General features: G+C 54.1%; 1 protein-coding gene across 3 annotated transcripts in view; it reads right to left on the bottom strand.

The window, feature by feature from the left end:
• Positions 1-22,605, bottom strand: part of CACNA2D2 (calcium voltage-gated channel auxiliary subunit alpha2delta 2) — a 128,227-nt gene that overhangs the window by 16,292 nt on the left and 89,330 nt on the right. For 2 of the 3 annotated variants that reach the window (XM_090147897.1, XM_090147899.1), the window contains exons 4-8: positions 13,726-13,785; positions 6,060-6,122; positions 2,233-2,371; positions 401-532; positions 264-321 (exon numbers count right to left, since the gene is read on the bottom strand). In XM_090147897.1, coding sequence (XP_090004023.1) covers positions 264-321; positions 401-532; positions 2,233-2,371; positions 6,060-6,122; positions 13,726-13,785 — 452 coding nt within the window. The remainder of the gene's footprint in view (positions 1-263; positions 322-400; positions 533-2,232; positions 2,372-6,059; positions 6,123-13,725; positions 13,786-22,605) is intronic. The other variant, XM_090147898.1, reaches the window with a different exon arrangement.

Below are 22,605 nucleotides of genomic sequence, written 5' to 3'. Positions count from 1 at the left end.
TGAGATCTGAGGGCTTATCTCCACCCCCCACCATCCACCTCCCCAGTGCTGGAGGAGGGGAGGGAGCGGGAGCTGAAAGCCGCAGCCTGGCTGCCCCTGCCTGTGTTATTGTATCCATTTTCCAACGCCAACGATGTGTGAAATGAAAATTGGACAGAGCTGGCTGCTCACAGCACCGGAGCGCGGTGTGCCGGGGGGCAGCAGGGAGGGGGCACAGGGGACGGGGGCCCTCGCTGTCCCCCCCTCAGCCACTGCCCCCTTACCAGGGCCGTCTGCGCACGTCGTACAGGTCGATCTTATTGGGTGCTCTCCATGGGGTGGCTGCGGGGAAAGGCGAGCGTTGAGCAAGGGGGACCTGGGGACAGGGGACCTGGGGCAGGGGGCTGCCCACATCACACACCAGGGTAGTAGCGGGTGACGCCGGTGGCGCTGCCGAAGACCTGCCAGAGCAGGGAGGGGTCTTCCTTGTGGTTCTCAATGAAAACGTCCTCCAGTGCCTGCGTCCAGTTCAGCTCGTTGAGGATCACGGTGGCTGCAAGGCACAGACCGGGCGGTGGTGGGGACCACAGGGGACAGCGGGGCACATGGCACACCATGTCCCTTCCACCCCTTCCCCAGGAGCCTTGTGGGGCCAGGTTGCACCAGGCCCTGCTCTGCGTTCCCGTTGGCCCCTGCGCCTGATGCTGAAGCAATTAAGATGCCGTCAAACAGAGGTTTTAAATTATTCAGCTATTAAAGCAGCAGATAAGCTCCCGGCAGCGTCAGCCCATAGTTAATCAAATGGGGCCGACAGCATGCGGGGACAGCAGCATGTCTCCATGGGCATGGGGCTCCTCTCGGAACCCTGATGGCAGTGGGGCCCTGCGGTGCACCAACACTGCCAGGAAACCTCCTGTCCCCTTGGTGACAGTGAGGACTGCCACCCCTGGGTGACGTGTCCCTAAGCCCTGCCTTGGGGCAGCGCAGGGCTCAGCACTCTGTTGTGTGCAGCAGTGTGTCCCTGTCCCACCTCGTCCTCATTCCCATCCCCGCCCCACAAGCAAGTGATTGTAGCTTTAATTAAAAGTGGCACTGTAAATAAAACACACATAGGATGTCATTTGCATGTGTAGCCAGGGGTGACGGCGGAGGGTGGCTCTGCAGGGTTTTAATCAGCGCATGGGGACGTGCTCTCTGGACTGTCCCCAGCCCGGTCCCCAGCAGGGTGGTGGCTGTGCTCCCGCATGGCACCAGCACTGCACTGGGGTTTGGAGCAAAGAATGCTTCCCCCAGCCCACTCTGCCTCCCCTCACTCTTATCATTTGTTTCATGAGCTGCTTGGCCTGTGCTGGCTGGGTAATAAAACTAATTGCCATTTCTAATCCAGAGATGCTGATGTGGTGAAACTGCTCCGGCATCATGGCTCTGAGTGTGCGAGACAGGAGTGTGAGCTCTGTCCTTGTCACCTTGCCCAGGAGCCCTTGCCACATGCCAGTGAGTGAGAGTGGCAGGGGGTGCAGGGCCGTGTGGGGGTCGTGTTCCTCAGCAGCGGTGCCTGGGCTGGGTGCAGTGCATGGACGGAATCAGGCAGGGAGCAGTGCCCGCTCTGTGCAGAGCAGCCACTAGAGGGAAATGCAGACCGGCTGTCACCATGCGTCAGATGGACTGTCACTGCGTGCAGCTGCAGCCGGGAGAGCTGGGAGAGCTCTCGCTGCTCAGGAACTGACACCTCTCTAAAGTGGACATGTCAGCCTGGCCCAGGTCCACAAGCAGGTGTGGCACATCCTGCTCTTCCATCACACACACTATTGTTCATCTATCTGTTCATCCATCCACTTGTCCATCCTTCTGTTCTTCATCCATCGATCCACCCATCCATCTATACATCTGTCCGTCCGTCCGTCTATCCATCCACCCCCCCATCCATCAATCCACCTATCCATCCATCCATCCATCCATCCATCCATCCATCCATCCATCCATCCATCCATCCATCCTCTTGCCACCTCACTGCCCACTGCTCTCACCTTGCCCAGCCCAGTGCACCCTGCAGGGCACTGATGCAGGGTTGAATATCCCCACATCACCCCACAATGGTCCTCTGCTGCCCTCCCCTGGGATTTCACCTGCCCTTAATACCCCCCCATAACCTCACCTCAAAGCATCCCGAACCCAGTGTGCACCCTGGGGACAGCCACTCTGTGGCCGGTGGGGACCCGGAGGACGCGGAGGCAGGCAGGTGGGGGCACTCACAGCCTTTGTAGATGTCAGTGGGGATCTGCACGGCAGCATACGAGTAGTTAACCTTGGTCTTGAAGTTGGCATCATCGGTGAACTCCAGCTTTAGGGAGTTGGACTTCTCCCGCTCGATTTCCTCCCCATCGGGATCATCCTGGGAAGGAAGCAGGGTCAGTGGAACATGCCCTGGGTACCTCTGCCTGTCCCCTGCCCACCAGTCTCAATTCTGCTTAACTTGCCCTAGGGGTTTGGTAGCACCACCGGGCTGAAGCCAGACGAAAATCCCACCCGGGCAAAAAAATCCTTGAAAATCAATTAGCGGCAAGAGGCAACTATCAAAGAACAAATTAAAACCGAGCGCAGCTCAGCGCTCTGTCAATAAGCAATGCAAACAATATTTAATTATGGTGGAGAGATGGCAAATCCCTCACTGCTGGTGCTGGATCACACTCCCCCCCCCTGCGCCAGCACTCATCCCTGAGCCCTGGGCAGGGGACGTGCCCTGTGCCCAGCCCAGCTGCTTGCAGCCGTGGGATGGTAGAAGGGCTGGGCCTGAGCAGGGAGGGAGGAGACGTGGCGGTGACATTGCCCTGACATTGGGAGAGAGGCAAAGCCATTTGCCACAGCTCGGGAGAGTAACAGGATTGCTGTGAAGGGTTCGGTTTTAATTCCAAGAGATGTGTCGGCAGTGTAAGTGTGCTGCAGGCCACAGGGCCTCCCGAAAGATGCTGAACCCAATCACGGCTGCAGGAGCCTGGCTGCAGGCATGGATTACTCTGCCTTCCTGGCATGGTGTAGCTGGGCTGGAAATCCAGATTATGCTGTGCATTCTGCTCTATCACCCACCCCAAAGGTTGGGCACTGTGGGGCTGCTCCCGCCCCTACATGTGCCAATTTCAGAGTCAAACACAACACTGCAGGTCCAGGGAGGGCCCCGTGTGTCACTGGCACCTGCACAGCAGAGCCCATGGTGAGCTGATGCCACCCTGCTGCTGTCAGCCCTTACCCACACAGCTCCAGGCCCAGCTTGGAGCTCTCTGGCGTGGGGTCACTGCATCCTGGTGCAGCTTCTTGGAGCCATCATGGCCAGCTGGAGCACAGAGGGACCGTGAGTAGGGCCAGGGGCAGAAACACTGCATGGAATCAGCGCTGGAGCTGCTGTCGGAGCATGGGAGGCAGCGATTTGGGACTTATATCACCTTCACCAAGCACAGCTCTGTGCGCCCCTGGCCGGATTGCGCAGCATTTCTCACCTTAGCATTTCAAAAGAACTCCGAAGCATCAACTGTATCTCACAAATGTTACTGTACATCCTACGCAGCCTAAAGAGATGCTACAGATCTGGATACTTTGTTTGACCGTTCTTGGCAATGCAACAGCATTACCCACATGTATGGCTTCTGCACCACCGAGCTCTCATCAGCCGGCTGGGAGGTCAACCACATCCCCGTGGCTTTCTTTGGTGAGCTGTCCTGTGGAGTGACATCTCCATGGGAACGAGCTGCTAAGGATGGCTGGGGACGTGTCAGCACAGTGACAAACACTCGGTGACATCGCGGCCCCCGGCGGGCTGTGTGCCCCCAGGTGCCCCCACCTGCCTCCATCCCACCATGCAGTTGCTGCACTCGGAAGGAGAGCCCAGCCCAGCACAGCAGAACGCCGCCCTTCTCCCTCTCCCAGCCCTGAACCTTTCCTGGAACGCAGCAGCTCTGCAGCCACGCTCCTGCTCCGAGCAGCACGGCTATAAATAACAATCAGCCTCTCCAGCCGCCTCCCCTCGCCCCCTGCTTTTTTTTTTTTTTATCTTTGCCAAAGGTACTGTTTGGAGATCTTTCTAGACCATTTATTTTTTGAATTACCAGCCAGAGGAGAGAAGAAGGGGGAAGAAAAAAAGAGAAGGAAAAAAAAAAAAAAAAGAAAAAAGGCAAAAGAGAGAAACTTCTCAGGCTGATAGCTTATCGGGAGGCAATCCAAATGCCACATGAGTCGAGGAAGTTGGAAGATTAAATTTTCCAACCCCTTTCATCTGCTGCTGACATTTCAGGGCCGCTCCCCCTCCCTCCCTCCCTGCAGCTGAGGCTCTGGGTGGCAAGAGCTGGTGGCAGAGCGGTGACACGTCCCTGTGCCGTGGGACAGGGCATGGCAACGTGTCCCCACAGCTCCAGGAGAGGTGCTTGGGGCTGTGGTGGGAGCAGAACAGTTTAGGACAAGCAGTTCTCCTCCTGCCCTACCTCCTCTGCAGCTCACATCAGCAGACCGGACTGTGACACAGAAATGGAAGCATTCTGTTTGAACGATGACAAGAGGAAACAATCTGACTCCTAATTGCTTTTCTGTGCCTTTTGTGAAGCTGGAAGCGCAGAATCTGGCTCACGGATAAGTTCAGTTGGTGCAAACCTGCATCTCTCAGCATGGGAATGACTCTGGGCCACTTGGGTTTCCCTAGTAAAGACCCACTCCAGCCCTGCCACCTCTCAGTGGGGCTGTTGTGGCATCCAGCTTTGCTCTGGAGGCACAGTGGGGAGCGGTCCTGCAGGGATGGGGACAAGGACATCCCCAAGGACTGATGCTGCCGTGTTGTGGGGACATCTGCCCAGAGAGCTGGTGGTGCCCCATCCCTGGAGACACCCAAGGTCAGGCTGGATGGGGCTCCGAGCATTTGATGGAGCCATGGTCATCCTTGTTCACTGAGGGGAGTGCAACCAAATGGCCTTCAATGGTCCCTTCCAACTTGAATGAAGGTGTGATTCTAGGATCTCTGCAGCCACAGCTAAACCCCACTTCACTGCCTGGGAAACCATCCCCTGGGAGAGCAACACGGCCCTGCGCATCCTGACCCAGGCCCTGAATTGAGCACCATCCCCTGGCACACACAGCTGCAAACCTCTTCACTTCTGTGCTCTGCCCACTGCACCCCGCCAAGAGCGGGTGCTGCCCTGAGTGCAACTCTGAGGACGAATCCCCTCCCCGTCCCCTGCTGGCAGGGAGTGAGGAGCACTGCTCCTGCAGCACGCGGAGAGCCCTGTGGTCCCCCAGGAACACGTGCCGGCGGCCCAGCTGCTAAAGCCCACTCAGAAATCCAAAATCTGCTTAGGGAGATAGCAGAGCCGAGTGCAAGCAGAATGAAAAGGAAGCTCATTTCTTTCTCTCCCTCCTTAAACCCAGTGTGAGGCTGGTGAATAAGTCCTGGTTACACTGAATAGGCATTGTCTATCAGAACCAACTTCATTTCAGCGAGATCCTGCTCAATTTAAATATAAAAATTGAAGCAAAATAAAAGAAAAGACAGAAAGAGCGCTATTTAGTGTGGTTCAGACCCACTGGTATCGCCTTCCCCCTTCTTTATTTCAACACCACCTTCTTTTCTCTCCATTATTTTCTGCCAGAATTAAATTTGCCAGGGTCACGCTGGGTGGCAGCGATGGCATAAGTGCAGGAGCGCTGCTGGCAGGGTGAACAGCATCCTGCCCCGTGCCTTTCCCCACATGCAGGGACAGCACAGCCCTGCACTGGGCTGTGGCACAAAGCTCCCTGCGTGCCAGCAGCTCGGTGTGACGTGGGGTGATGGCAGTTCCCTGGGGACTGTCGGTGCGGATTTGAAGCCCTGATTGCCAGAAATCACAGGATGGCTGCGCAGGGAGAGGGCAAAGAATTAGCTTCAGTCACTAATTAAAGATTTGCTCTTCATTTGAAATTCAGATGCCGGCTTTAATTTTAGAAACTTCAGCAGCAGCACAGGGACCTGCCCAGCAGGACCAGGGGTGGATGTCACTGTGGTGTGGCCGGGGCTGGGTCACAGCGATGCGCATGCACCCATGGTGCAAAGGGACGGCGGTACTCACAGTACTCACAGCACTCACGAATTCCGTGTCTGCCTTGGAGTCGTAGTACTCGATATCTTCCTCCTGCAGAGAGAGCAGAGCTGCATTAGAGCCAGGCATGGATAGGGGTACCGGGGGGTCCCCATCACTGCCCCGTACCCCTCCCCATACCGCAGCACTGGGATGCAGACCCTCACCATGCACAGCCCGCTCTTCTGCCAGTCACCCAGTCACTGGGATGCAGCGTGTCCCCATGCCCGGGATGCTGCAGTTGTATTGTGGGAGCTGTGGCACAGCCAGGCAGCGAGGTGGCTGTCCTTGCCTGCACAGGTAGAACGGTGAGCAGCATCCTCACTTTGTGGCCTTAATTTGGGGTTTTTAAAAGCTCTTTACGCAGAAAGGTCTGCTCAGATCCCTCTCCCTGCACACTAGGGCTCGAGGCAGCTGACAGCACTTGGAGAGAGGCTGGCGATGCAGGCAGCCGTCACACTGTCAGAACAGCATCTCATCTCCCAGCACAGGGGGGAATTAAAGGGCGCTCGGGGCTCTCTTGTGCACGTGGCGATGCGGGTGCAGTGGTGGAACACCCTGCATGGCTGCCACTGCTCACTGCCCACAGCATGGGGATGGCCCGTGGGGAGCCCCCATGTCCCCTCCACAGCCCCCCCAGGTCTGGCAATGAGGTAATGTTGATAGAGGGGAGCAAAAAACTCAACACAGCACCTTCTGGTTTTTGTTATTAAAAAGCCCAATCGCTAAGGGAGTGTACTTATTGATTATCTGTGATTTGTTGTGAGATGCTGAGGGGTTCAAGGCAACAAGGGAAGGAAAAAATAATATATTGCCCCTGGATACTTCCCTCCCCACAGCCCTGCCCCATACCAGCACCATGCCCCTGGCCCGCGGCCATCTGCACCTTGCAGTGAGAAGAGCCCCTGAAGACCCATAACACAAACGAGCTAATTTCATGTTTAACGAGCTTTAATCAGAAGTGAGTGTGACTAACAACAGCCAGCCAGAAGGGGCTTTGTTATTCATTTTATCTTCCATCAGCTCCTCCAAAAAGCTCTGTCCCCCTCTGGTGCACGGGATTGGGGACTTGACCATGTCAGCAGCTGGAGTCACTCTGTCCATGCTCCATGGTGATGTCTGTGCAGGGGACATGTGGGACATCATCATGGCTCCACACCGGGATCTCAAAAAGGGAGCAGGGAGTACTACGGTTTCCTCTCCCTTGCATTTGCTCTTAAAGCCACACTTGTGCTCTTCACCCGATTCTCACCTCCTCCTCCTCTGACCCAACCAAGCACAGGGGCTGTGTAAACAGTGCTGGTATTTCTGCTGTCCTTCTGAATAAATTCCAATAGAGAAAACGAGTGGGTGGAGATGTTGAGAGGTTTGGGAGCAAGAGCCCTCCCAGCACTGCCCTTGGCTCTTGGAAGTGAACCTGTGCAGAAGCACTTGCTGCTGTGAACTGGTGGAGCACTGGTTTGAACTGGCAGGTGCTGGATGTTGCTCCTTGGTGTAGCACTAAGTACTTGAGTGCAGCAGCTGTGTGACAGCACCATGAGCATCATTACCAGAGAAGCACTGGGTTATTTTAGTCTTCCAGTACGTGGAAATTACCCTGGTGGTTAAGTGCAATCACAGAGCAATCTGCAAAAACTGGTGAAGCCACCAGCACCACGCCCTTCAATTCTGTGGTCCCCTCCTGGGTGGGGCTGCCCCATGCCCTATGGGGACCCCAACCCCCCTCATGCCTTCCCCAGCCTCTGCAAGCACTGAAATACATCTTTGCTTTTAACACGCACTGGAACAGGTTGCCCAAGGAGGCTGTGGATGCCCCATCCCTGCAGGCATTCAAGGCCAGGCTGGATGTGGATCTGGGCAGCCTGGGCTGCTGGCTGGCGACCCTGCACATAGCAGGGGGTTGAAACTAGATGAACATTATGGTCCTTTTCAACCCAGGCCATTCCATGATTCTACAAACAATTCCAGCAACTGAAAATGACATCAGAAAGGTCAACACTCTGCTGGCAGAGCTGCAGCCCAGTAGGGTCAGAACATGGGGGAGGATGGAACCATGGGACAGGGATGGCATTCCATTGGCACCTCAGCATGCAGCAAGCCGGGCATGTTGGTGCTGCCAGCAGTGGTAAGCACACACCTGGGGGCCCCCGGCTCCTGGAGAAACCCACATGCAGCATGTGGGAATGCAGGATGACCCACAGCTGTGTGTCAAGATGAATCCCTCCCATTACGGCCCAAAGGATGAAGCAGAATGCACCACAAACAGAGCTCCGTGCATGCAGCAGCCCCACCAAGGACAGGTGGGGACAGCCATCATCATCTGCCTCAGCTTTTTTTTTTTTTTTTGAAAAGCAATTTCCTCCTTCCTCCTCTCTGACAGAGCAGGGGGAATATTTAAGTGATCTGTCAGCACCTCCGTCACCCAACCAAGCGGATGCTCCCTGCCGATGGCACCCTGTCCCAGGGCAGGGGGACAGCAGGATGCCCATGGCACCCCTCGCCCTATCCATCCCCGCTGCCCCCAGAGGCACATCTGCTTCTCCTAAGAGCAAACGGCACAACCCCGCGGTTTTTGTGAATGATTTTCTTGTTCTACTTTCGTCCAGAATGGCTCTACAGCAAGGTTGGTGCTTTAACACAGTAATTCTCAGAGCGTAATGAAAGCTGACATTATATCAAACACAATAAAGACTCTCAGTTGATGGAGATCATTCCTGAACACACAAACCCATTAAACTGAAAAAAAAAATATCAATTCTACACACTCGCCAGCCAAAAGAAAATGTGATTTGTTATCTAAAAGGGGGTTATAAACACAGCTTCAATGCACTTTCTGTGCTGTAATGAAAACTGGGTTTGAAATAGCAAGACGACTGCAAATTAGAGTATTTGATTTTATTTTCTAACTTTTTAGGTAAGCCTTCTACAAGGGCAAGTGCAAGGTTACAGTGGCGATCTTTCTGTTCTCCACCGATAAGTAGGATCTGTAATTAAAGGAGGAGAAAAATGAAACGCGGATAAGGAACTTGTGCTTGCCCTTCTGAAGATGCTTTGACCGCAGAGGCTGCTGTGGTTCTACATGGCTGCAGAGCAGGGCTGGGGACAGCCAGCCACAACCCCACTGCTGTGCTCCCACTGCCCTTCTCCCATTGCTTAGCCAGCCACCGTGCTCCCATCACTGCCTTCCCACTGCCATAGAATCATAGAATGGCCTGAGTTCAAAAAGGACCACAATGCTCATCCAGTTCCAACCCCCTGCTGTGTGCAGGTCACCAACCAGCAGCCCAGGCTGCCCAGAGCCACATCCAGCCTGGCCTTGGATGCCTGCAGGGATGGGGCATCCACAGCCTCCTTGGGCAACCTGTTCCAGTGCCTCACCACCCTCCATGTGAAAAACTTCCTCCTAATATCCAACCTAAACCTCCCCTGTCTCAGTTTAACAGCATTCCCCCTTGTCCTATCACCATCCACCCTCACAAACAGCCGTTCCCCCTCCTGTTTATTCGCTCCCTCCAAGTACTGGAAGGCCACAATGAGGTCTCCCTGGAGCCTTCTCTTCTCCAAGCCAAACAAGCCCAGTTCCCTCAACCTTTCCTCATAGCAGAGCTGCTCCAGCCCTCTGACATCTCAGTGCCCTCCTCTGGACCCGCTCCAAGAGCTCCACGTCCTTCCTGTGCTGGGGGCCCCAGGCCTGGACGCAGTGCTGCAGATGGGGCCTCACAGGAGCTGAGCAGAGGGGGACAATCACCTCCCTCTCCCTGCTGGCCACCCCTTTTTTCATGCAGCCCAGAACACAGTCAGCCTTCTGGGCTGCAAGCGCACACTGCCATGCTGGGCTTTTCTGCCATTCCCCAGTGAGTGAAGCCTCAGTGATTCATTCTGTCCTTCCCCATTTGGCGAACAGTGCTCCCGTTTTCCCCTGAGTTTCATTTCTAATGGAGCTTGAAATTATCTGGGCTTTGTTATTTGCTTCCTTGTTTGCAGGTGGGAGTTATCGATGGAGGGCAGCCCGGGCTCACTGTGCCACCTCTGTGCCACAGCACGGCACAGCACTCGAATCTTTTTGGGAAATACGGCTGTTGCAGTGGCAGTATGGCTGGCTGTGGGGACCATCCCATAATGCATGTGCTCAGAGGCAGGAACAAAACAGAAACGTGAGTGCGGTGCTGACGTGCACAGAGCTCCAAAGGGGTTACTGCCAAAGGGTAATTTCCCCACCTTTGGGATGGGACCCAGAGGGAAGCGCTTTGCACCCGAAACATATGGAAGAGGGGAACTTCCCCATGTAGCAGGGAAAAATGCTGTGAGGAAGACGAACTGGGAGAAAAACAACAGTAATAAACATTTTATGAAGCAGAAAATGGCTTATAAAGAAGTCAACTTTTAAAGGCAATTTATATAATCCTGCCAAGCGCACATAAATGGGTCTCCGCAGCGCCTAAGTGTCCCTTAAAGGGACAAAGAGCTCTGCTGCCCAGCACACTGAACTCAGCAACACCATGCCTTGATGTGTGTTGTGCAGGCTATGCTTTGTCACCATTCTGCAGAGCTGTGGTCCCTGCACTGCCATGCATCACCTGCCCTGTGCTCCAGCTGGGGACCCCATGGTGGGGATGTACACTGGGATTGCATGGTGGAATAAGAGGGAGATGAGGATGGAGGAATAGGGAAAGCCAGTTGCTGTGTGGTGTGCTGGTGTTCTTACCATCATGCTTTGCACCTGGCTCTTATCTGAGCTATGTGAAAGCAGGGGATGGCAGCTGGTGCGCAGCAGCATGTTACTGGGGACAGGGATGGGGACACCTACAGCATGGGAACAGCACCTGGGACATTGCTCCATGCCCCCCTGTGTGGAACAGAGCCCCTAGCTCTGACTGCACAGCATGCATGTCCTACACAGACCCCACAGGGCCCTGACTGTGCACCTGGGGACCAGAAACATCTTCTACAGAGGACTGGCAGGGCAACAGGAGCAGGGGCAGCTGTTCTGCTGCTTGGACCCAAACAGCCTCCATATGCTCTGTGCATCCAGAGGAGGGCGGCCTCTGCAGGACATGGCCCTGGAATGGATGAAGTGTGTGATGACACAGAATGAAGGATGGCAGGACTACATGGGTGGTGCACGGCGCAGAGTGGAGATACTTCCAATGCCACCCAGGAAAGAAAGTGCCGCCAGTGTGTGGCATGGGAACCAAAAACCCCAGCACTGGTGAGGGAGAAGAAACTTTCCAGGCAGAGATCAGTGCTATGTGATTGCTGGGAGCGACCTCGCAGCCGTCCTCGCTTCTGCTCCTGTTTCATTTTCCCCTGAACCTCCATAGCAACCCATCTGCAGTGAGCGACTCTAATGTTTAATGGTCCTGCCATTAGCACTAATGCATTGCAAACACTCAGCATCTGCCGTCGCGCATTCAGATGGAAACACAAAAATAACCACGCTCGGTGCAATCTGTCATAAACTCCAGCTCGAGGTTATGAAATGACACGCGGAGAGAGCAAGGGAGAGCTGCAGCCAGGATGACCAGCAGCTGGTGGGACAAAGGAGCACGGTGATGCTGTGGGCACTACTGTGGTCCTTGGCACCTCATCCTGGTGGGGCTGCTCGGGTGGTGGGACCAGCACGTCCCCATGGGCAGCACAGGCAGGAGTGGCAGCTGCACTTGGCAGTGCGGCCCCAGCATCCCAGCAGCATCCCACCCAGCTCTGCACTGTCCTGATAAAGCTGCGTGGTGACGCATGGCTGCGCATTGTTTCCAGGTGACTCGCTTCTAATTACCTTGATGAAGTGGTAGCAAACAGTGCTGTTAAAAATATTTTTCAATGAAAGTGGGTTTCTGAAAGGTTTGTGTCACAAATGGCAAAATGAGCCAAGAGTTCCCAGTGCCACAGCTGCTGCTGGCACACTGGTTACCACCAGGACTGGCTCTCTCCCACCCCGCCCATGAAGGCTCCAGAAGGGGAGAAAGTGATTTTGGCTGTGGCACAACAAAGTGGGGAAACGTGAGCTGCTGCAGGGAGAAGTGCAGGGTGGGTTTTCCTGCAGGGTTGGCATCCCGCCATGCCCCACCGCTGCGCAGAGCAAACCTTGCCATCCTCCTGATGCCTCTTCCACCCATCTCCAGGGAAGGGGTGACAGTCACTCACAGAAAGCTCTTGGTGACCATTGGTACTGGATATAGCAGTCTGCTGGATGGCACAGCTAGCGGGTTTGTCTCACTGTCCATAGGCAAAGCTGCTTCTATTGGTGAACGGAAGGCAGAGGACATGGACTGCCTTCACCCAGCTCTCCTTTCCCTGCAATGCCTTCTCCCTGCTCTGTGAAGGGCCAGCACTCCCAGTGCACTGCAGCTGAGCAGGTGCACTCCTGAAAACCCCTTGAAGCTCAGTGCACACAAGTGTCAGGGAGGCACAGCTGCTGGTGGGGCAGGGACAGGCTGGGAGCACCCATCACCTGGCAAGCACGGCTCAGCACCTTGCCTTGTCTTATGCTTCTCCTTCACCTTTTTCTCCATGTTTATCTGTGCTTGGTGACCATCACCCATGGCAGGAGGGTCTATAGGAGCAAGATTTGCTCCAGTTTCTATTCTCTCCCCCATAGCCTCTCCTTCCACCTTTGTTTCCATCTGTATGCCCAGTGGAGCCAACTGACCACCCTATTCAGAGGTCAAGAGCTGCAAGGTGGCCAACCTCTCCTTGCAGGTGGACATGGGCAGGTGCAGAGCCAGGACAGCGGTGCACAGGGACCAGCTGGCCAGCACTGGAGGAGGGTTCCCTCTGAGGTAAATGCCACTGGGTCCATGTGAGGGGCTTGTCACACAGAAGGATAGGGGCAGGCAGCCCAGAGGTGACATCCCCTAGGGCCAAGGCTCACCCCGAGCCAAGGCATTGCCTCAGGAATGGGGACAGAGAGGAAAAAGAGAAGCCATCACTGTGGGACAGCACCAGCTGCATGTGGAGCCCGGGGGCTGCCAGCCTGGGGCTGGTGATGTTTGCACTCCGAGGGACGCCCACAGAGGTGGGGCTGTCCCCAGGCTGTCCCCTCAACCACCGCAGTGGGCTCCTGGTGGCAGGGCAGGATCCGGCCCGGCTCTGAGGAAGGGGCTGGTGGACTCAGATATTTTTACTGCAGGCTCCATTTGCACTGGAAGGAAAACAATCCTTCCTTCCTTTTGTATTATTGTTAGAATTTGAGAGCATTTCCAGGCAGAACACTTCAGATTCCCGCTGAGCGTTATCACTGCCATAATTACAAAGTCAAATGCAATCATTAAAACAACATCTTCCCTCTCCCAGCCGAGATGCGCTCCTTCCCCGGCAGCAGCCAGGCACTGCTGTCAGGTGCCTCAGGCACGTGAGCTGCTACCCTTGCCCAGTGCTTGCCCTGAAAAACCAATCCTGAAACCCCGAGAAACCTCTCAGCAAGAATCCAAACCCTCACTTGGTTCAGCCTTCCCCTTCTGCCCGCTCCCACCCACGTGCAGACAAGCTCAGAATGGATTTTTCCACGTACCCTATGGATGGGGATGGCGGTAGCTTTAAAATTCATGAGGAACCAAGGATAAGGAAGGAGGAGCTGAAGGATGGGGAGGAGGAAAGGGACAGGCGTGTCACAGCCTGTGTCCCCAGGGCACATGGCCAGGGTGAGCTGGAGCCTTACCCGGATGTTGTCCTGCCAGTGGTGGGCCTTCTGGAACTTCTCTGCTGCGTTGGCCAGCCTCTGCAAAGAGAGCAAGAGGGGAGAGTGAGTGTAGAGCTGCGTGATGCCCACACCATGGCTGCCCCCAGCCGTGAGCAGAGTCGAGAGAAACTCCATTGGGGCTCCCTGTGCCCACAGCCTCCTGTGCCCACAGCCTCCATCCCCTCTCTGTGCCTAGCAGCCCTCTGCACACACAAGCATTGCAGCCAGGAGCCCACAGCTGCCCTCCCTTCAGCAAGAGACTCCCAGGCAGAGGCAGCGCCTAACGATGCACGGTGTTCATCAGCCATGAGGCTGGCAAGGTTGCTGCATCCCAGGAAGGCTCCCTGGAGAGCTCAGCATCGAGGGAACACAGCCAGTTGAGACGTGCCACTGCTGACATCCCCAGGCACCCGCTCCTCTGATGGAAGCACGATGGGAGCACGAGGGCCCTGCACCATCAGCCTGTTGTGCCCCCAGCTCACACTGGGCACAGTGTGCCTCCAGCTCAGCGCCTCGGCTGAGCACCATGCACAGCAAAGCACTGGGAGCACAGAGTGTGCAGTGCCATCATACATCTTCCCATGGGACAGCACGGCTTGTTCTTACTGGCTGCACAGAGATGAGTATTCCATCACAGCACTATCTCAGCCCGCACTGGTCAAAATTTTCTCCTTTAACCTTTTTCTATTTCTTGAAATCTTGATTTCCAAACCTAAGTGCCTGCTTTTCACAGCTAGCACCTGCTGGGAGTTCAGCAACCCACGGGGTGCTGCAGTGAAACTCGTCCTGCCCGGGTCGCAGGGAGAAGATCAGAGATAAAAGTCAAATGTCTGCTCATTTTTGGGGCAGTTTTGCCCTGGGGGGGTTGATGTTAGCAGAGCAGTGGCCCAAATCCTGTACCCTCCCCCAGCCACTCTATGCTCTGTTTATGCACTGAGATGGCTGATTAAGGGCAAGCATTTATTCCGAGTTGTATTTAAGGCAGCAGTGATGAAATATGCATTTTTCTATACTTGATAAGAGCGTGTTTGTTTATTGCATGCCCAGGGAAGATTTATGGACATCTTTAACTATTCATTGCCTTGTGAGAAGTGCCTGGAGTGCTGCAAATGGTGCACTTGGTGACTGCTGCACCCACTACAGGCACTTCAGTGGAATGTATTTTTCCTCTGGAAAATGTCAATTTGTCAAAGTCAATCTGGACAAAACTTTGTTTTTAAGAAAAAATAATCCAGATGTTCTTTTCTTCTTTGGATAATCAATGCATTACAGGGATGGAGGAGGTGGCAGCAGGGTGGCACGTGCCCCAGGGAGGACAGAACGTGGTGACAGGGATGGGCTGCAGGGCATTCCCATCTGTGCGCGACGAGTTCATCATGAATAATGTGATTGGGATCGATACAGCTCAAGGATTATTTCTAATCCTTAATAACGATTAAACCATTATTTTACAAGTGCTGCAGATCAATCATTCCATCTTCAGCCACGCTGTGTGCAAGGCACTGCACGGCCCCCACCGTGCCCTTCCACTTTTGCATTCAGTGTGGTGCTCCTGTCCTCCAACCAAGGGAGCCCCGGGAAGCTTTTCCAGCTTTGCTTCAGCACAGAGCACTAAGGGCATGTGCAGATGCCACGTTTCACCCCGTCACTGCAACGCAGCAATGCAACGATGGGGCAAAATGCAGCATCTGCACATGCCCAGGGTTGTTGGGCAGCAATGATATCCCCTTTATATGCACATAGGGAATACAAATCTTTAGCAAACACTGTAAAGCAGCGAAGCATCTCATCCTGTAATAATCTCCGAGACAGTTGATCCCAGGGCTCTTATTACCCCAGCAGCTGGCATCTGAAATCCAGTCAGCAGCCGGCTTAGCCACGGCCGGGTATTGATCATGGAGCGGCTTCACAAAGCGCTGCAGCATTTTTCTATCAGAGTGCTAACTTGTTTGCCAATAACTCTTTCAGCCACATGGCACGGGAGGGAAAGGAGTGGCTGGAGCCCATCTCTCCTCTTCAGCCTGAATCTCTCTCATCCCTGCGGCTAGAAAGTGATGGAGCTCTGTCTGCAGTGGGCTCTCTTAAGGCACGTGCTGTGGATCAGGCGGGCTGTGTTTGAGATGAAGCCGGTGGCTTTTTGGGTGGACCCTGACTGCCAGAACCAGGCTGTACTGCACACAAGTGGAAATATTTGGCTTGGCGCATGTGGAAGGACAGCCAGCACACCACACTGCCTGTAGCTGCCGTCAGCCTGCTGACATCCTGCATCTGGTTAAACTATGCTGAGGAGGGTTTTGAGGCATTTTCAAAATAATTGTGAGAGTTTTCTGTTTGTGCCGAGCAGCCAATTAAGCGGTTTGCAAACAAAGTGGAATCACAAAAATTTGCAGTGCTGCGTGCTGCATTTGAAAGTCCATTATTAGGAATTTACACCAGGGAAATGTAAGCAAAAGCTTCTGGAGTCTGGCTGCCCAAGCACTGGTGACGGTCGTATTCCCAACACGCCAGGAAAATCCACACCCAGGGAAAAGCATGGAAGGTGGGTGAAAAATGCACTGAGACAGTGTGGAGAAGGGACTGGCACGTCCTGCAAACTCAGCAGCCACCTGTACGACAGCTGTGCCTTTGTCCTCCCCAGCACCCCCATGGATGGAGCCAGGCTGTGGGATGTGGGAGCAGGATGCCCTGCTGGGGTACCGAGAGCAGCTCTGCTTCACCACCCTGCCATTCCGGCTTCACAAAGAGCAGCCTGAACCAGGGAAAGGTGCCCAGTGTGCAGCCACTGCCCCTTCCTGGAGTCTTTATATGCTGTGCCTGAAATGTGCCCCTGGCATCGTCCTGCAGCACCACTGCTGGCACTGCGGGGGCCTTCCCTCCATCCGCCTTGCTGCTACACCCAGGGAGCAGGGAGGCCTGACACTTGCTGTTTAAAGACCAGGCTGGGGGAGGAGAAGGAGCGGGAGAGCTCCCCGAAGGGAAAAGCCATCAGCTGGAACAAGATTTCAACAACTACACATTTCTTGACCTTTTCCGCAGTCGTATCTTAAATGTTGCACGGCCGAATGTGATAAAAAGAAAGAAAAAAAAAATTAATAAAATAGATTTCATTTTTTAAAAAAGGTCAGGACATGTGTTACAGGGAAAAACTCATTTAGGTGCATGCCTTCCCCCTCGCCGACCTGAAGGGCCCCTCCCTGCCTCGCACCTCTGTGCACATCACACTCAGGGCTCAGCTGCAGGGCTGGGACCATGAGCTCAGAGAAGCTGACAAATGCAGGGGAGCTGCCCGCACCCGGTGGGATGCTGTGTGCCCAACCCAGAGATCCTCTCCTTGCTGCTGCTCTGTGTCAGGCTCAAACGTGTCCCCAAATCCTTATGTGGTGCAGTGCCCCAAAACTCAGCCCCCACACCTGCACTCCTGCCCACCCCAATGATGTTTCCATGGGGCTTGGCAGAAGTTAGGGAGCAGTCAGAGCTGCAGGGGCACAGTCCTGGAGATGGATGTTTTAAAAAGAAATGTTATTTCAAAGCTGTCCCCCCTCGTTGGCGCTTCTGAAGGCCCAAACCAAAAGCATCCCGGATGCAGGCTGCAGACCTCTCTGTTGTTATCATAGAACCATAGAACAATTAAGTTTGGAAAAGATCACTAAGATCATCTGGTCCAACCATCACCCCATCCCAACACCCGTGTCTCTCAGTGCCACATCCACACGTTTCTTGAACGCCTCCAGGGATGGAAATTCCACCACCTCCCTGGCAGCCCGTCCCAATACCTCACTGCTCTTTCTGAGAATAAATTTTTCCTGATATCCAACCTCATGCTCAGCAATTGGAGAAGAGTTCTGTCAACCTCTTCCTCCTTTCATCACTCTCTGTTATTTTTACTTGCTAAGAACAAAATAGAACTTAGTGAAAAAATGGAACAATTACCGTGATAACATTATACTAAGTTATTAAACGGTGACAATGGGGGATAAATACAGCATATAGCCCATTCTATAGCACCACCACCAGGACGGATCAAAGCCAAATGCAGAGTGAATGGAGAGTAGCTTATGAGGGGGAGCATGGATGTATGCAAACGCAATGCCTGCTGTGCAGCTGGGGAGGGACTGGCACACAGGTGCAGGAGAGGGAAGTTGTGAGGCTGGAAGGAAAGGTGGGGAACAGAAGGGCCCCTGCACCTTTGTGCTGGGCGAGCGATAGGGTGAGAGGAAATGGCCTTGTGTTGCACCAGGGCAGGTTCAGATGGGATATCAGGAAGAATTTCTGCACTGAGCGGGTGGTCAGGCACTGGGAGGGGATGTCTGGGGTGGAGTCTCCAGCCCTGGATATATTTCAGAGACACATGGGCACTAAGGGACATGGCTTAGTGGTGGACCTGGCAGTTATTTGATGGTTGGAAGTGATGATCTCATAAGTCTTCTTCTGTCTAAATGATTCTATGATGCCATCTGTGATGTAGCACCCCCATTCAACTCCACTTGCCCTAAGATTTTTGCAACTGCTCAGCCAAGCGCAAGCAGCCTGAATTGGAGATTTCCTCCAGCATCCTGGAGAACGTCCCCTCTGTGCTCACTAACATTCCACAGGGCATCTCAGCCCTGTGCCCAGCTGGCAGCCTGGCACAAGCCTAGCTCAGCTTCCAGGGGAGCCACTCCACAGCACGTAGCAGCTTTCTGAAGTGAGTCTTGACCCTCAGGTCCCCATGGGCCAATCTTACTGGGGAACAGCCAGAGGACACCAGAGAGCAGCATGGAGACACTGAGGAGCAGCATGGGGACATCACAAAGCAGCACAGAGACATTAGGGAGCAGACCAGGAACACTGGGAGCAGAAGAAACCTCAAAAATAGGTGGCCAGAATGAACAGCTTGGTGCACTCATGAAACCCACGATAGGAAGGGTCAGCAATGATGGTGCTGAGCAGCACTACTCGCCTCTGCGTGCCCAGTCATGGCTCTTTCTGCTGGCCTGGTTTCTTCTCCTCTGCTTCAGCTAGCACAGGCTTCCCTGCTGTTCCAGCAGCTCTAACTCTCCTAAGACGTTATTTTTACACTTCTCTTAAAATACAACGCTAAGAGAGGCTTCTTGACTATATTAACATTAGGAATCTAATCAGCAATCAGACAGCTCATAATTTTCTGATTAGCTCTGATTATACTCAATCTTTAGGAAAGAAAAAAAAAAAAGAGGAAAGAAGAAAAAAAAAAGGAAAAAATATAAAAATATTCTCTGCTCCCCAGTTCTCTTGGCAGGGCATAAAGCCGTGGCAGCAGTGCTGTGGTCTCTGCTCCAGCAGGACACTGCCACAGTGATGCAGGAAGATGCCCAATAATCTGTGTCATCACACATCTTCCCTTGGTCCTCCTGGGCTCAGCCAGGATGTCGTCTCAAAGAAGGTGCAGCACGAGAATGGAGAACACAGCTAGAGCTGATAGAGCTGTAGGATCACAGCTCCATGGCACATCTCAGCTCACCTGCTGAAAGTCAGGGGAGGAGGATGCTGGAGAGGAAGGAGGTGATCTGCTTGGCCTCAGCCAAAGGGAAGAACTGGAAGGAGGAGCTTCTCCTGGAGAAGAGGAGGAGGAGGCTGAAGAGTGTTGGATGGAAGATGGAAGTACTTCATGGCACCCCACAGGGAGAGATCCTGAGAAGTGCCTGCTGTGGGGCACATGATGAAACCTGGGAGCAAGCTGCTCCTCCATGGGCTGACAGGGACGGATCGGCCGGGGTCTGCGCCTGGGGCCTTGGGGTGGCCTTGGGGTTGGAGTCTGGGGGCTGGGATCTGGGACTGGAGCCTGGGGCTTGGAGCTGAGCTGAGCCAGCCTCCACTCACACCAGACCCTGCTGAGGGGCTTCTCAGCAGACCTGCTCCCAGCTGCAGCAAGTGACACTGCGAAGCATGAGATTTAATTATTTGAAGTCATGGCCTGCATAGCTACAGGTGAGACAAATGCTCCAAAAAATTATCCAGCTGGCTCCTTAGAGCAGCTGTTGTGCAGTTGTACTGTGAAGCAGTGCCACACGACCAGCAGAAAAGCAAGCCCCATGCAGCAATCACTGTAGCCCGGGAGCCATGTGGAAGAGCCACGAGGTGTCACCTGGGATCACAAAGCACCAACTGCCCAGTGGCAGCTGCACCCTATGGGCAGTGGCAGGCTGTGGCCCAGCCCAAATCAAGTTGTGATGGGGGGACAGCCTCCGCAGGCTTGTGCCCAACCCTGTTCTCACCTCCCATAGCAAGCACTGCAAACCCACGCAGACCTGATGGCAGCGGGTAGGGCTCAGCTATTAACCAAGTTCATGTGGATGGGGCCTTCCCCCTCCCTGTGCCAGGAAAGTCTCCTCCTTACACTCCAAACCCTGTAATCACATCCGCAGAGCCCTCTTTTGTAAAGCAGCCTCGCAGATGTAATTAGTTTGAGGTGACCTCGGGAAAAAAAAAAAGTTCAAGTTTAAAAAGAAAATCTCTCCGGTTAATGCTATGCAAATTGCCAGAGAGGCAATCAGGCTGACTTTTAAACACTGGCCCCAGTCGGAACGGCTCACAAGACAGCCTCATTGTCTCTCTATCAATTTGCATCTCGTTACCCACAATGCGCCATGCTGGAGGTAACCTTTTGGGGTGTGCAAGGCAGCAGCGTGCAGGCTGGGGACAGCATGGGGACTTGTGTTTACACGGCCCACTGTGCCCGGGTGCCTGGGCCCTGCTGCCTGTGCACAGCCCTCACCAAGCAGCAGCCAAGGTTGTTTCTTCGTTCGGATGGAGCCATACAGCCCTGAGCTCCACCATCCCACGGGCACTGCCAAGCTGCCAGTGCTACCCGTGCACCCACCAGCTCCTCCTGCACCAGGGCGAGCTCACTCCCCTCCTGCCTCCCCCCGCCTAGAGGTGCTTCCCAGAATCCTCATGCACTTCTTACGTCCTTGCCAACCCTGACTGCCGTTGGGAGATGGTGCAAAAATAGCTTTTTTCTCTAGGAAGGGATTTAAGGAGATGTCGCAAGCAGCGCACGCCAGCAGCACAACTCAGCCTTTTCCAAATGCTGTGCAGAAGGAACCGGTTTCCAGCAAAACAGAGCCAGCATCTTTCTGCTATTTTAAGCCTTCCCTGCAACACGAACAGCAATATCTGCATTCCCTAAACACCAAAGAGCAGAAACTTCTGCAAGTTACCTTGGGAGCGCTCCCATTTCTGAGCACCCTCTGCCAGGCAAGCGGCCCCATGGTGAGAAGCTCTGTGCATTGCTTCGTGCTCCGCCGACGAGGCAGGGACCCTCCGCCAACACACCATCCCACCCCACCGCCCCGCTGGAGGTGCCAAGGCAACAAAAGGCCTTTTAATAGACAGGAGAGCACCACTGCGCTGAAGAAAACCCGATCATTTAAAACCCTTCTGAATAATGGCACTGCCTCCCTGCTGCTCAAATCAGCCTCAGCATTTTGTTATTATGATAACTAAATACAGAAGATTTTAACAGCTGGAAACGCAGCAACAATATTTAAAAGAGTTTTTTAAATTGTTGGTATTTGATTCAATAATGGTAATGGGCTTTTTTTTTTCTTTCTTTTTTTTTTTTTTTTTCCTTTTAAAGGAAAGGATTGTGCTCGGTGCCACATCAGGCTGCAAAGTCAGCTCCTGCCTCGCGATGGCGGGCACTTCATGCACTGCACAACTGGTGCCAAAATCACAGCTCTCCGCTCGGACACTGCCCTCGTGCCACGTTCCTGCCTCCAGAGCCTGGCTGGGACAAGGGAGGCACGAAGCTGAGAAATGCTGCTCAGAGTGGCACAGCCACAGTCTCCACAGCACTCTCCAGATGTCCCCACAGCGCAGCCAGCCTCCATCCTCCCTGCGGCCCCAGCAGCCTGCCATCCATGGGCTGGGGAAGTCCAGCTGGGGAGTCCTCACTGCAATCCATCTGTGATGTGCCACCAAGGGATTAGAATAAGACTGCCAGTGTCAGCATAAATAAAAAAATATGATACAGTGTTCTGAGAATGTATTTTGCATTGTGTCATGCCAATTGCACTAAGCCTGGCTGGCAGCAGCTCTCACAGACAGCAGCGAGTGGCATGGTGAGCCCTGCTTTGTCCCATCCCAGGGATCCCCCCTGTCTGACAGCTGTAACAATCCCCCTGAGCTACATTGCTGTTTTGTGGGACTGTTCTCTCCACTGATGCTAAGATGAACAAAGCAGGCTTTGGAAGTACCAGCAGAAACCAAACAAGGAGAGCACAGGTGGCCTCAAGCAGCCAGGCTGTGCTGAGGACACTGACAGCACTGCCATCATCCAACACACTGCAAGACCAACCTCGCCGGGGCCAAACACACCCTAGTCCTGTGTTTATGCTCATCCCAAAATGTCAGCACCACTGCTCTCCGAGCCAGGTGCATGTGGCAGCTCCTCCCCCAGCCCCTCAGGGCACTGCCACTTGAGTCCCCCTGGTTTTGGGGATGGGGACTCAGCAGCTCTGAAGCCAGGTGCACCCGTGCGGTCAGCCTGGCAGCACCCAAAGACAAGATGGGATAGAAGGCAGCTGGAATGAAAAGGATGTTGGGAGCAAAACGAGAGCATGGGGTGAGGAGCAGGATAAATAGCAAGGGCAGGGAAAGTGGAGAGGAGGGGCTGCTGCTGGTGAGAGCCAAGTGCTTCATTCAAAGCCTCGCTGCCCTTCACCCTGATGCCTATTTAATGTCATCCCATTCAGCGAGCGTCCCTATGATCTGGTAATTATCTTTTACTTACAAAAGAGCATCTCTGTGTCACAAATACTCCCTTCTCTGGCTCTGCCACAGATCGATACCTCCTCAAGGCCTTCGCCATTGTTTGGGGGAATGGAATTGATTTCTGAG

This window comes from Phasianus colchicus, chromosome 11 (assembly GCF_987193195.1).
Source record: "Phasianus colchicus chromosome 11, bPhaCol1.hap1.1, whole genome shotgun sequence".
Lineage (NCBI taxonomy): Eukaryota > Metazoa > Chordata > Aves > Galliformes > Phasianidae > Phasianus > Phasianus colchicus.
Note: the sequence above shows the minus strand (reverse complement) of the source record. Positions and strands in the feature narration are given on the sequence as shown.